The following is a 13,902-nucleotide window of genomic DNA, read 5'->3' on the forward strand; positions in this document are numbered from 1 at the left end:
AAATCTCTCTCCAGGCTGCTGGGTCCCAGTGTCACAGGCTCACAATACAATGGCTCACATGTCACCGTCCGATAAGGGATACGGACATTCTGGGTGAGATTGACGGCAGCAGCCGCTCCCAAGCACTCAGTAAAGTCCGAACACGGAGGGGGGAGGGATAGCTCATTGGTTTGAGCCTTGGCCTGCTAAACCCAGGGTTGTGAGTTCAATCCTTGAGGGGGCCATTTAGGGATCTGGGGCAAAAATTGGGGATTGGTCCTGCTTTGAGCAGGGGGTTGGACTAGATGACCTCTTGAGGTCCCTTCTAACCCTGATATTCTATGAACATATCCCTACAGTTCGAATACAGGAAAAGTGGTGTTATCCGGCCCAGTACCAACCGGAATGCTCTATAAACAAGCATTTCTAATCTTCATAGAAAGTTCGGTTTATAATCTGACTGGTGCGGGGCCGGTGGCTCCCTACCTGGCTCCTCATGGCTCCCTGCACGCGGCACCATGTCCCTGATGCTCCTAGGCAGAGGACCAGCCATGAGGGGTTTGGAGTGCGGGAGGGGGTGCATGGCACGGGCTCTGGGAGGGAGTTGGGCATGGGAGGGGTTTTGGGGTGCTAGATCCAGGTGGCGCTTACCTCGGGCAGCTCCCCGCAATTGGCAACCTGTCTCTGCTGCGGCTAGGTGGCTCTGTGTGCTGCCTCCGCCCGCAGGTGCCGCCCCCACAGCTCCCATTGGCTGCAGTTCCTGGCCAATGGGAGTAGTGGAGCCAGTGCTCTGGCAAGCTTGTGCTGCTGGCCTGGAGCTGCCCAGGGAGTGGTTCCCCAGACCAGGCTGTGCTGGGCTCCAGGGTTTCTCATTGCCATGACACACAATAATCTCTGGTTTGTCTTTCCGCTGCCGCTTCATGTGGCAGCCACAAAGCCGCCTGTCACAACCCTTGGGACGATTCATTCCACACCCTCTGAGATGGGCAAGGAGACGCTGCCAACCGAGCAAGCTCAGCATGGCTCCTGTCAGCCCCGATCCCCAGTGCCCGCGTGAGGCTGAAGCTGGTAACGGAGCTGTGGGGCTGAAGCCCTGGTAGCCCAGGTGCTCCCCCCGGGCCTGTTCCTCCCCGACCCTCAGCAGAGGTCCCCAGTTTCTGGTTCCATGTGTGTTGGGCCTGGGCAGTGATTCTGGGCTTCTTTAAAGGCAGTTGGGTAGCACTAGCAATCCCAGCTCTGGACACATGCCAGGCTGGCCTCTGAGCGATGCCCTGTCAGCGCTGGGGAAGGCCTGGCCAGTGCTGAAACCATTTCAGAAGAATCTGGGTTATGCAGCTTGGCCTAGATTCAGCTTCCCTGGTGCTGATCCATGGGACAGGGGGCAGCAGGCGTCTGAGGGGTGTAACTGCGCTCAGAGTAGCGCACGGTGACCCCTAGGTAGGAACGATGTCTGCAATAATGAATGCACTGATGGAGCACCAGCGTGGCCCCAGGGCAGGGCATTTGGCTGGGACTCAGGCTTCTATTCCTGTCTCTGACACTGAGCGGCTGGATGACCTTGGTCAAGTCACTTCCTTTCTCTGTGCCTCAATTTCCCCTCCCACCTTCTGTCTGTCTCGTCTGTTTGGGGTGGGGAATCTCTCTTAGTAGAGCCTGTAGAACAATGGGGCCCTGGTCCTGGTGGGAGCCTCTGGGTGCTCATGGTGATGCAGCTAACGCTGACTAGTGGGGAGGGGAATGTGTGTGTGTGTTGGGGGGGGAGCCAGAAAAACCCCCTTGAGGGACCAAAATCTTTGGCTTCCAATTCACAAAGGCGACACTAAAGCCCCACCCTCTCCTTCCTCGGAGTGGGAGAAGGCTCCAGGCTGCTGGACCAGATGCCCCAAAGGAAAGGCACCTGCCAGTCCAACTGCCCATAGTGCCACTGCCCACGTTAACCTGTGTCCTGTTCTCTTTCCCTGCAGTGTGTGTGCTCTATACCCAGGGGATAGAGACCAAGCAGTGGAGGGAGGTAAGAATTGTGCCATTTTTTCCTATTTCTGTGGGAGACGCTGGGTCCTGAGTGGGGCGCAGGGGTGAGAGGGACAGTTGGGATGAGTGGTGAGAGCTTCTGGCCTCCTGGGCTCCATTCCCAGCTCTGCCATTGATTTGCTCTGTATCCTCAGGTGAGTCTCTTCACCATGACATGCCTCAGTTTCCCATCTGCAAAAGGATGTTAATGCTGCTGATGTAGGAACTGTGGGAGGGAATCCAGGATTGTCTGTGAAGCGTGTTGAGAGCCTCACTGAAAGGTCCCCAGAAAAGGGCAAAATATCCAGCAAAATGAGTAAGGAAAATCCAGAGGAACATCCTGGTGGGATGGGGGGAAGGGGCAGGATTCAGCCTGTTTCCCACCACCCACATCCTTCCCCATGCTTGGCTGAGCTCAGAAAACCAGATCTGCCTCTCAGCTGGCCTCTTTCACTCCCAGCCTCTTTCGCTCCCAGCCTCAGCAATGTCATGTGCATGTGTCTATGGTGAAGACATCCTGCTGTGTGTGTGTGTGTGTGTGTGTGTGTGTGGTGTGCCCAGGGCTATCTGGGGCTGGCCTGCCTGTCTGTGTGTGGGGAGGCGCTGTGCGTGCCACCCAGGCCCCAAGAAGTGTAGTGTGTGACTCCTGCTCTCCTTGGGAGGAAAGGCCTTGCAGACTCACGTAACTGGCCACCCAGAGTACTAATGCAAGGCTGACATGCCCAGCCATGCACAGCAACGTGGGCTGCTCCTCGGGTCTATGTTGGAAGTGTGAATGGTGCGGTGATCAGAGCGGCCCTGCCTTGAAGCTGCCCAGGCTCGGGGGGCAGAGTGCTGGTGGCAGCAGCCAGGGAGTGGGAGGCATTTGAATATGAGTGGTTAATAAAGGAGAGCTCCAGTGATTAGTGGAAGACAGGTCAGGAGAAACATAGGCACACGTGTGTGACTAGACACGAACACATGTGAACGCAGACACATATGAGCGCTCAGACACAAGCCCATACCTGTCAGCAGACACACAAACATGCATACACGTGCATTTACACATATACACACACACGCATGTACACACAAATACACTTGTACACACACACAGTAAAACCATCGCACCTGAACCCTTCTCCTCCAGAGTCCGCCAAGACCCCTTGTAATGATGCTGCCTCTGGCAGGACAGAACTGAGAGTATCAATTTAGGACAAATTGCTTAGAGCAGGGCAGTCACAGCTCAAAGCTGGGGTTCCTTTGCACACCAAGGCAAACCAAACCAGTCAGAGAGGTCTTCAGTTTTACCCCACTGGCTAACCAGAAGTCATACAAGCAATTCCCTTAGACACTCCAGTTTCCCCACCAGCTCCACTTCTTATGGGGATGAATGGTTATGAAAACCAATACCCCAGTAAAAGAAAAAAGGTTCTCCTGATCCCAAAGGACCAAGCCCCAGACGCAGGTCAATATACAAGTCAGATCTTACCCACAAATCATGCTGTTGCCAATCCTTTAGAATCTAAAATCTAAAGGGTTATTCATAAAAAGAAAAAAAAATAGATGAGAGCTAGAATTGGTTAAATGGAATCAATTACATACAGTGATGGCAAAGTTATTGGTTCAGGCTTGTAGCAGTGATGTAATAAGCTGCAGGTTCAAATCAAGTCTCTGGAGAACATCCACAGCTGGGATGGGTCATTCAGTCCTTTGTTCAGAGCTTCACTTTGTAGCAAGGTTCCTCCAGAGATAAGAAGCAGGACTGAAGACAAAATGGAGGGGTTTCCAGGGCCTTTTTTATCCTCTGCCATGTGGAAGGAAACCCCTTTGTTCTTACTGTGGAAAATCACAGCAGCAAGATGGAGTTTGGAGTCACATGGGCAAGTCACATGCAAGACTCAGTTTGCAGGCAGCAGCTATTGCTCACATGCTACCTTGAACGTCCTGGGCAGGCTCCTCAGATGTGGACTGGCATCTCCCAAAGTCCATTGTCAGTTAAGTGTTTCTTGACTGAGCCCTTACTCAGAATAGTCCTCTCTCAAGAAGCCGACTGAATGCTTCACTGAGGCTACTTAGAATCAAATGCATTGAGATACAAGCACATAGCCAATATTCATAACTTCAACTACAAACGTGCTACACACATACAGACCACATAGTCATAACCAGAAAATCATAACCTTACCATAGACACCTCACTGGACCTCCTTTGTACAAGATTTGGTGCCACTACAGGACCTTGGTTGCAACAATGATCTATACAGTCACAATTCATATTAATAACGTCACACCCCTGTTCCCACAATATGCTCCCCTGGCGTTGAAGAGACCCCACTGAGTTGGGCTCCCACGTCCCCGGCTCTGGCCTGACAACACCGGGATCTCCATGCGTGTGCACAAAGAGCTTGTGCAAACAGCTGGGCCCTGCTCTGGGGCCCTCCCTGGGAGGTGCCATTTTACTGATGCCTTGGACAGGCCATTCAGTTTGTGACAAAGGAAGTGGCTGTGGGAGGAAGTGGGGAGCTGTTAGCACTGGAAAGAGTAGGAAGGGCCCTTGTGACATAGCAGCTGTGTGCATGCGTGAGTGTGCTTGTGCATGTATGCTGTTCTCCATGAAAGTACCTCCCGACTGTGATCAAGCTGCCCCTGAGCCTCCTTGTAGCCAAGCGGATTGAGCTCCTGGAGTCTCTCCAACCCTTCACTCGTTCTCATGGCTCCACCCTTCCAAACCCTCCCCAATTGACCAACATCCTTCTTGAGCTGTGGGCCACAGGATTGGACAGGTTCCAGCAGTGGTCGCAGCAGTGCCAAGCACAGATGCCATAATGTCTCCCTGCTCTGACTCGGGCCTCATGACACATCCCAGGCAGGTGTTAGCCCTTTGGCCTCGGCACCGCACCGGGAGCACTTGCTCAGCAGGCTTCAGGGGGCGCAAACCCCACAAATAGCCAAATTTCCCTTTCCAAGATGCTGGCAGCCTCCTGGCTCCCTCACACTTTCATATGCTTCAAGGTCGGTCCTCAGGGTGATATTTGTGTGCGTGAGAAAGAGACCAGGACGCTGCTAGACAGTGAGAGAAACCAGAAGGGACAGAGCGTTAGGTCTCTGCATTCCTGCCACCTAGTCAGTAACAGCAGAACCTCAGCCAGCCCTGACCTACTCTGCTGGCTTGTTGCATGCCTCTGCCCTGGTCACAAGGATACCTCTGCTGGGCTGAACTGGGGATCAGAGTACTGCCGCTGCCAGACCCTCCCCAGCCAGCAATGATCATTGTCAGTTCCGGCTTTGCTGGTAGATGAGCCTGGGAGCCGCTTTTCCCGGTGATTAGCTCACCTGCCTCAGTGCGCGGCTGTTTGGAGGCCAGTCAGCCTCTGGCTGGCTTCCCATCTGGACAGAGCCAGCGATGTATACGACTTGGTCCGTGGGGAGGAGTTGAGTACAGCTCTGTTTGCTGCACAAGTGGGATGAGTTTGACAGTCTTGGCCGACTCAGATAAGACTCTTGCTACCCCAGAGCCTCAGGGCAGGAAATGCCTCCTGCCAGCTCTGCCTGGCAAGGGGACTCTCATCTCCCGATGATGGACTATGGCAACTCAGTCTGTGGGAGGCTCATAGAACGGAGCATGGCATGGCCCTGGATGGGCCACCAGTGCAAACCCAGCACACCAGCACTCCTTGCCTTGGGCTAGACCCCTCCCTGCTGTGACGCCAGCCGAGGCATGCTGGGGAGGACTTTGCTCTTGTCTGCTCCAGTGAAGCAGAAACCCAGCTCGGGGATCCAGGCTGGGCATTGCAGGGCTCCTGGACTGCTGGGGAACTGACTTGGTTTCAGTGGCTCTGCGTGGGCGTGGCAGAGGTGGAATCTGGGAGTGGTGTGATTTACACTAGCTGAGGGTCTGGCCCAGGGTGGGCTGGCAGACATCTGAGCAGGGAGAAGAGGAGGAATTCATCACTTCTAATTGACTTCCCAGCTAAAGAAGCAATTGAGAATGGGCTGAGCCAGCCTGTGGACGGGGCTGTGTGCAAAGACACTGCTGGGCAGGTGCCTCCGGAGTGAGGGGCACCCGCAGAGCTGGGAAGGGGGTGGAGCCCACGGCTGGGGTAGCAGGGCACTGCGGGTTGGAAGTGAGGGGCACCAGCAGAGCAGGGGGCTGGGGGGAGCCCGGGGCTGGGGTAGCGGGGGACTGCTGGTGCCCCTCACTCCTGTCCTGCAGAGCTGGGGGCTGGGGAGAGCCCGGGTCTGGGATAGCAGGGGATGCAGGTCGGGAGTGAGGGGCACCGGAAGACCTGGGGTGGGGAGCCCAGGGCTGGAGTAGCAGGGGATGCGGGTCAGGAGTGAGGGGCACCGGAAGAGCTGTGGGGGAAGTCCAGGGCTGGGGTAGCAGGGGACTGCGGGTCGGGAGTGAGGGGCACTGGTAGAGCTCCGGTGCCTTGGGGGGATCTGAGTGTCCCACAAACCAGAGAGAAAAGCAGGGCAGGGCGAGCGCTGGCTGGGCTGCGTGGAAGGGGCAGCCAGGCATGGGGAGCACTGGGCAGGGGGTCTGCCAGGCACATTCAGGTCTTTGCTTGTCTGGGTCAACCCTGTGGCTTGTTTTCATTGTTATTTCCTGCCACGTGGTTCAGCGCGGGGCTGAGCTGAGATCCAGCATCCCATGAGCAGAGGGTCTATGCACTGCCTGCCTCCTGTGTGTGCTTATACAGCCCTCCTCAGCAGAGCCTCTCCCCACCAGAGTGGATGGACCCTGTCCCAGCCGTCCTGTACACACCCTCCCACCTGTCCTTCCCTTCACCATCCATCCATTCATCCCTTCATCCCTTCCTGTACACACCCTCCCACCTGTCCATCCCTTCACCATTCATCCATCCATCCCTTCGTGTACACACCCTCCCACCTGTCCATCCCTTCACCATCCATCCCTTCATCCCTTCCTGTACACACCCTCCCACCTGTCCTTCCCTTCACCATCCATCCATTCATCCCTTCATCCCTTCCTGTACACACCCTCCCACCTGTCCTTCCCTTCACCATCCATCCCTTCATCCCTTCCTGTACACACCCTCCCACCTGTCCATCCTTTCACCATTCATCCGTTCATCCCTTCCTGTACACACCCTCCCACCTGTCCTTCCCTTCACCATCCATCCATTCATCCCTTCATCCCTTCCTGTACACACCCTCCCACCTGTCCATCCCTTCACCATTCATCCATCCATCCCTTCCTGTACACACCCTCCCACCTGTCCTTCCCTTCACCATCCATCCCTTCATCCCTTCCTGTACACACCCTCCCACCTGTCCTTCCCTTCACCATCCATCCATTCATCCCTTCATCCCTTCCTGTACACACCCTCCCATCTATCCATCCATTCATATCTCCATCCATCCATTTTTCCATCGATCCCTTCCTGTACGCATCCTCCCACCTCTCCATCTCTTCACCATCCATCCATCCATTCATTCCTGTATGCACCCTCCCACCTGTCCATCCATCCATTTCTCCATCAATCCCTTCCTGTACACACAGTCCCACCTGTGTCTCTTCACCATCCATCTATCCATTGTCCCATCCATCCATCCCTTCCTGTACGCATCCTTCCCCCATCCATCTCTTCACCATTCATCTTTCCACCCATCCATCACTTCCTGTACACACCCTCCCATCCATCCATCTCTTCACCACCCATCCATCTTTTCCCCTGCACACCCTCCCATCCATCCATCCATCCCTTCCTGTATGCACCCTCCCACCTGTCCCTCTCTTCACCACCCATCCATCCCCTTGCACACCCTCCCATCCATCATCTCTTCACCAGCCATCCATCTCTTCATCTCCGTACATACCCTGTCATCTCTCTCCATCCACCCCCACCCTTCTGTCCATCTATCTATTCATTTATATGCCATGCTCCTCATAGTGGCGTTTGGTATCTTTACAAAGTGACATGAGCCCAGATTTGCACACTGGTCCAGATCCTCCGCCTAAGAGGTTCATTGACTGCAGTGGAGCTACATGGATTTACAGCAGCTGGGAATCTGGCCTAAGGAATTGTAACTCAGAAAGTAAATACAGCCACAGTTAGTTTGGTTTATTATTTCATAGGCTTCCCATCACTGGTGCAATGATCCTTCTGGTTAATTTCTGCCCTGCAGTATAGTGTGTAAGAAGGGGTGCTTTGATGAGAGAGCAAAAATAACCTTTGAGATTTACAAAAAATGATTACTTGTGGCACCTTAGAGACTAACAAATTTATTAGAGCATAAGATTTCGTGAGCTACAGCTCACTTCATCGGATGCATTCCGATGAAGTGAGCTGTAGCTCACGAAAGCTTATGCTCTAATAAATTTGTTAGTCTCTAAGGTGCCACAAGTACTCCTTTTCTTTTTGCAAATACAGACTAACACGGCTGCTACTCTGAAACAAAAAATGATGACAGCAGACTCTTGTTAAGTTCATTTGTGTGCGCTGAGTGCCAGGCCAATGCAAACCAGAGCCCCACATCACATTAAACTCATCACAATTAGAGCTGGGTAAAAAATGGACTTTTCAGTTCACTGACGGATCTGAAAAGTATTAAAGCAATTGCTGGGGATCAAGACAAAATGAAAATGGGTGAAAATTTTCAGTGAGCCAGAAAGTCAGAAAAATAATTGTTTGGGGTTGAACAAAATGTTGTGTTTTGAGATTATTTTTAAAGGAAAATTGTAGAAAATTTTGAAATGAACATTGTTTTGAATCACAAAGTGTAACCATTTTGGCTCTTTTTATTTTTTTTTTTTGAAGTGTAACAATTTGGTGAAATCAACACAAATTTGCAAACTGTTTTATTTGCCCTGTTTGTGGTGAAAAAGTTCTAGGCAAAAAATTTCCTCCCACTCCACTCACAATAGAGGGAGGCGCTCCCCACCCCCGCACCGTCCCATTGTGCCCCCGGCAGCAATTAACTGGAACCAAGTGAATTCTGGATCAAAGGGGTGGGTCTTGCATCTCGCTGGTTGGTGCAGCTGGGACCCTCCCTGCCCTGTTTCCTGGTCAATGTGCCTTCGGGGTCATCTACATGGGGAAATGTACCGACACAGCTTTGCCAGTGTAACACTCCATGTAGATGTGCTTCTTCTGGAAGAGTGTCCAGGGGGAGAGATCTAGCCACGTCGGTAAATATCCTCATTGAGACCAGCCCTGATCTGTGGCTGTCAAGCATCATTGCAATGCTCAACAAGCTGATTACTCGTATTCCAGTCACACCATCAGGCCCCATTGCACTGCACCCGCACAGTACAAGGCCCGGCCCCAAGGAGCGAACAGCCTGCCTAGCTAAGGCAGACAAAGGGTGAGAGGAGAGAGAAAGTGACTTTCATAGATGCCAAGGCCAAGTGGGAATCCAGTCAGACCCCCTGTATAGCGCAGGCCAGAGACCTGCCCCCAAACAATCCCTAGAGCAGAGTGTTTAGAAATACAGCCCAGTTGGATTTACAAATTGTCTGTGACGGAGACTCCACCATGACCCTTGGGAAATCGTTCCGGGGTTAATTACCCTTCCTGTTAAAAAATCGCCCCTTATTTCCTGTCTGCATTTGTCTTGCTTCAGCTTCCAGCTGCTGGTCTGTGTTAGCCCTTTCCCCACTAGACTGAAGAGCCCATTATTAAATATTTGTTCCCCATGTAGGTACTTACAGACTGTAATCAAGTCACCCCATAAGCTTCTCCTTGTTAAGCTAAATAGATCGAGCTACTTGAGTCCATCACTATAAGGCAGGTTTTCTAATCTTTTAATCATTCTCATGGCTCTTCTCTGATCCCTCCCCAATTTATCAACATCCTTCTGGAATTGTGGGCACCAGACCTGGACACAAGATCCCAGCAGCGGTCGCAACAGTGCCAAATATAGAGGGAAAATCACCTCTCAGCTCCTACTCAAGATTCCTCTGTTTATGCATCCCTGGGTTGCATTAGCCTTTTTGGCTACAGGGTCACACTGGGGGCTCCTGTTCAGCTGATTGTCCATGACCCCCCCCATCTGTTTTAGAGTCTCTGCTTCCCAGGACAGAGTCCCCCATCCTGTAATTATGACAGATATTCTTTGTTCCCTAGACGGATGCATTTACATCTGGCCATAGTAAAGTGCATACTGTTTGCTTGCACCCAGTTTACCAAGACATCCTGATCGCTCTGTATCAGTGACCCATCCTCTTCACCTTGCTTAAGGTCCTCCAGCAGATCAATGGGAGCCAGGAATAGAACCCAGGGCTCCTGGGTGTTTTCCCCAGGAACTGAAACTGGGGGGGTGTTGGAATATTCGGGAGGGGGGTGATGAGGGCTGAGACCATGAGAGCAAAGGTGGCTGTATAGCAAAAACTGAAAAATGTTTCATGACCATTTTATTAGATTTAACTTGTGTTTTAAAATCATCACAGAAATTAAAGCTGGCTACTCAAACTACTATGAAGCACTACATCTACATCTGTCTTGGTTTCTTGTTGTAATTTTGCACTCTTTGGTGTCTTCTTGTGTGTCCATTACTTCCAGTCCTTCATGATATGCTCATGATCAGGCAGAAGACGACTTCTTTCAGAACACAAAATTCTATTCAATGAGGAAAAAATATGTTCAACTGTAGCTGTTGTGACTGGGAGTAGCAAGAGATGAATTCCTACTTTCATCCCAGGAAACAGAGCACAAAGATTGGGTCAAACCTCTAGTGATGATAAGAAGTTGAAGTTAATTCTTCATTCTTTCATTGTATGATATTCCACTCTGTGTTCAAAATTCTCTATGCTGCCCTGAGCACATGGCAGCCCCATTGCTGGTAGCGCCTCACTCCACTCAACTGTCAGTGTTTTATAAGACGGGGATCTGTAAAAGCTACGTGGAGGTTGAGTAAAATCCAGAAATCTCTATTGTAGATTTATAAGAATCAAGTCTTTGTACTTTTTCAGCTGGTTTAACAAACACTTCTTGTCCTCTTCACTTAAGGAGTCAATATAAGTACCTTCATTAGTCAGCTTCTGGACTGAAGTCTTTGCTTCTTCCAGTACATTTTCAATGGATATCTCTGATTGATCCAAGGATAGCTTCTATTTCTGGACAAAGATCTATTACTGTTGTAGCAGATGCCTGGATTACATTGTTTCATGACTCAAGTGGTTTCAACAGTAGACTTACATGAGAGAGAATGGCGATAGTCTTCTCTGAACTTAGTAACAAAAGTAGTCCACCAGCCTCACTACTTAGATCTGTCCTATCTTGGTGGATACTTTCTAAAGCCAGTAATAACGGTTGCAGTAATTTTAAGACAACTGCCAAGAATCACTCATGAGAAAGCCAGCAGGTTTTCCCAGGTTGGACTCATTTGAACTTCAGTCCCAGTGTATCTTCTATTTATTTCCAAAATGTTCAGTCCTTTTGGATTCTTGCTGAAAAAGGGTATAAAAAAGCCATTAAATTTGTGGCTTTTTAATGTCCTTTGAAGATTCTGCAGCTTGTACTAGTGCTAGCTGGAGTAGATGCCTCTACAGTGTGTATAGGAAAGATTAGGGTTACACTTTTCTCTGAAAAAAGAAAAGGAGTACTTGTGACACCTTAGAGACTAACAAATTTATTTGAGCATAAGCTTTCGTGAGCTACAGCTCACTTCATCGGATGCATTCGGTGTATAAATGTATATAAATCTCCCCACTGTATTTTCCACCGAATGCATCCGATGAAGTGAGCTGTAGCTCACGAAAGCTTATGCTCAAATAAATTTGTTAGTCTCTAAGGTGTCACAAGTACTCCTTTTCTTTTTTGCGAATATAGACTAACACGGCGGCTACTCTGAAAACTTTTCTCTGAGCAAAGCTTGTACTCCACTATGTCTTCCAGAGAAGTTTGTAGCTCCATCAAATGCACAAGCAGCCATCTGTTTGGGGTCCAGCTGACAAGCATTTAACTCTTCTAAGATGTCACAGATACTGCTGATGTGTCTTCTATAACCTGAACATCTAGAATGCATCTACTGGCCTACCACGGACATCAAGATAACATACATAATGACTTAATACTTGATACCTGTTTGCATTGGTGCATTTGTCAGCCATGTATGCACATAGTTTGAATATAGTGAGAGAATTCTTCACTTTTTCAACTCCTGAGTCTTTCACTGTTGCCCCACTTGTTTCAAGAGAGTCAGCTGAGTTTTTTGCAGAAAGATACTGAGCATTTGCCAGTCTTGTTCGGAACCAGTGTCCAACTTCAGGATGAACACATGACAATGCATTTAACATAGGCCTCTAGTTTGCAGTGTGTGGTATCTCTTGCTTAAATAGAAAGTATGATGCAATAGCCATGCTGGTTCACATAAACTGAGTTGTGTCTCCAGCATTCTTAACAGCCTCATTAAGTTCTTCTAAAATTGGCTTTGACAGTGACTGGCTTGTAAGGCTTTCTGCACGTTGATGGTCACTAAAACAGAGTCCAATTAGGATGACCAGAAAGCAAGTGTGAAAAATCGGGACGGGGGTGAGGGGTAATAGGAGCCTATATAAGAAAAAGACCCAAAAATCGGGACTGTCCCTATAAAATCAGGACATCTGGCCACCCTAAGTCCAATGCTCTGGCCGCTGTTGTTTGTCGTGCCACCGTTCACTCTATTGCTCTGCCCCAATGGCCCTGCACTGTCACCTTCTACTGCCACCTGCCACTGTGACCTCTGTGAATCGGTCACTCGCAGTTCCACCTGACCCGCAGTGATTTCAGCTCTTCGGGGGGGGGGGGGGAACCTTGGTGCTAGTGCAGACTGGGCCGTCTCTTCCACAGAAACACTGTCCCACAGCCGGTCTAAGCACTTAGACCTGATTATCAGAGATTTCAGCTCTAGTGGTCACTTAACAAGCTAAAAGACTCTCTATGGAGCCTAATCAGCTCTGTCTTTAAACAGTGGAGAGGGGCAGGTCTAATAGTACTTGTGACTCAGGCAGACCATCAAGCAAAACACCTGTTCCCACCCTCTCTCTTGATGCCGTCAATCAGCACAGGCTAAGGACAGTTCTACTGCCCTTTACTCGTACAATTAAAAAAACCAACATTTCATTCCCCCACCCCCCAGCATTTAAGTGATTTGTAACCCAATCCCAGCCAAAATCTATCACTTGGGCAAGGCAGCTCTATTTGCTGGATACCTAGGTAGATTAGGTGTGAATGTAAATACAGTCTGGTCCTGAAGCCTTTCCCCCCAGCCCCAGCTCATCACTAGCTGTCAGGGAGAGCTCCTTTAGACTTTGCTTACAAATCATCATTTGAAATTATTACGTTGTCCAACATCACCAAATGAATGCACTGACAGTTACAAAAAACAAAAGCTATATAAGGAAGCTAGTCTGTGTTCATACTTTTCAAATCTATTATACTTTTTCAGATTTACGTATTTTATATGCTTTTAAAGTGTGTATTAATGTTTCAATTTCAATTCAAATTTCCGAACAATCACTAAAGTGGCAACACTGCATGTAACTAGTTCACAAAACAGGGGGGGAGGGGAGTGTTGGGAAAATTCAGGGGGGGTATAGGGAAATCCCTGCCTGGGTCCCTGTCAATTGCGCTTCTCAGCACTGGTGACTCAAGTTGCGACACTTGTAATTTTCTCAGTGGTGCTCGCTGTGGTCAGGATTACACATGCCCCGAGAGAGGCTGAGCACCCCCCCCCACTCCCCCAGCAATCTCCTCCTTCATGAAAGTATTGGCAGCCACCATTCGAGCCACTGAGCCAACCCTGCTAGAGGAAAATGGGGGCGGGGATGTCCCAGAGAAAGGCTGGTCACAGGAAGGCAGCACAGATATGGGGCAGTGCGTCAGGGATCCATCGCTTTTCTGGATGGGGATATTAACAAGCACTGCGTCTCCAGGGCCCCAGCCGATGGAGTACCCCACACACTATACGATCGGAAGCAGCAACCGT

At 50.2% G+C, this 13,902-nt stretch overlaps 1 protein-coding gene across 1 annotated transcript in view; it reads left to right on the plus strand.

Moving 5' to 3' along the window:
• The window catches only part of CPNE5 (copine 5), a 207,665-nt gene that overhangs the window by 43,572 nt on the left and 150,191 nt on the right, over positions 1-13,902 (plus strand). The window contains exon 3 of the mRNA XM_038380314.2: positions 1,944-1,990. Coding sequence (XP_038236242.1) covers positions 1,944-1,990 — 47 coding nt within the window. The remainder of the gene's footprint in view (positions 1-1,943; positions 1,991-13,902) is intronic.

This window comes from Dermochelys coriacea, chromosome 21 (genome assembly GCF_009764565.3).
Source record: "Dermochelys coriacea isolate rDerCor1 chromosome 21, rDerCor1.pri.v4, whole genome shotgun sequence".
Taxonomy (NCBI): Eukaryota; Metazoa; Chordata; order Testudines; family Dermochelyidae; genus Dermochelys; species Dermochelys coriacea.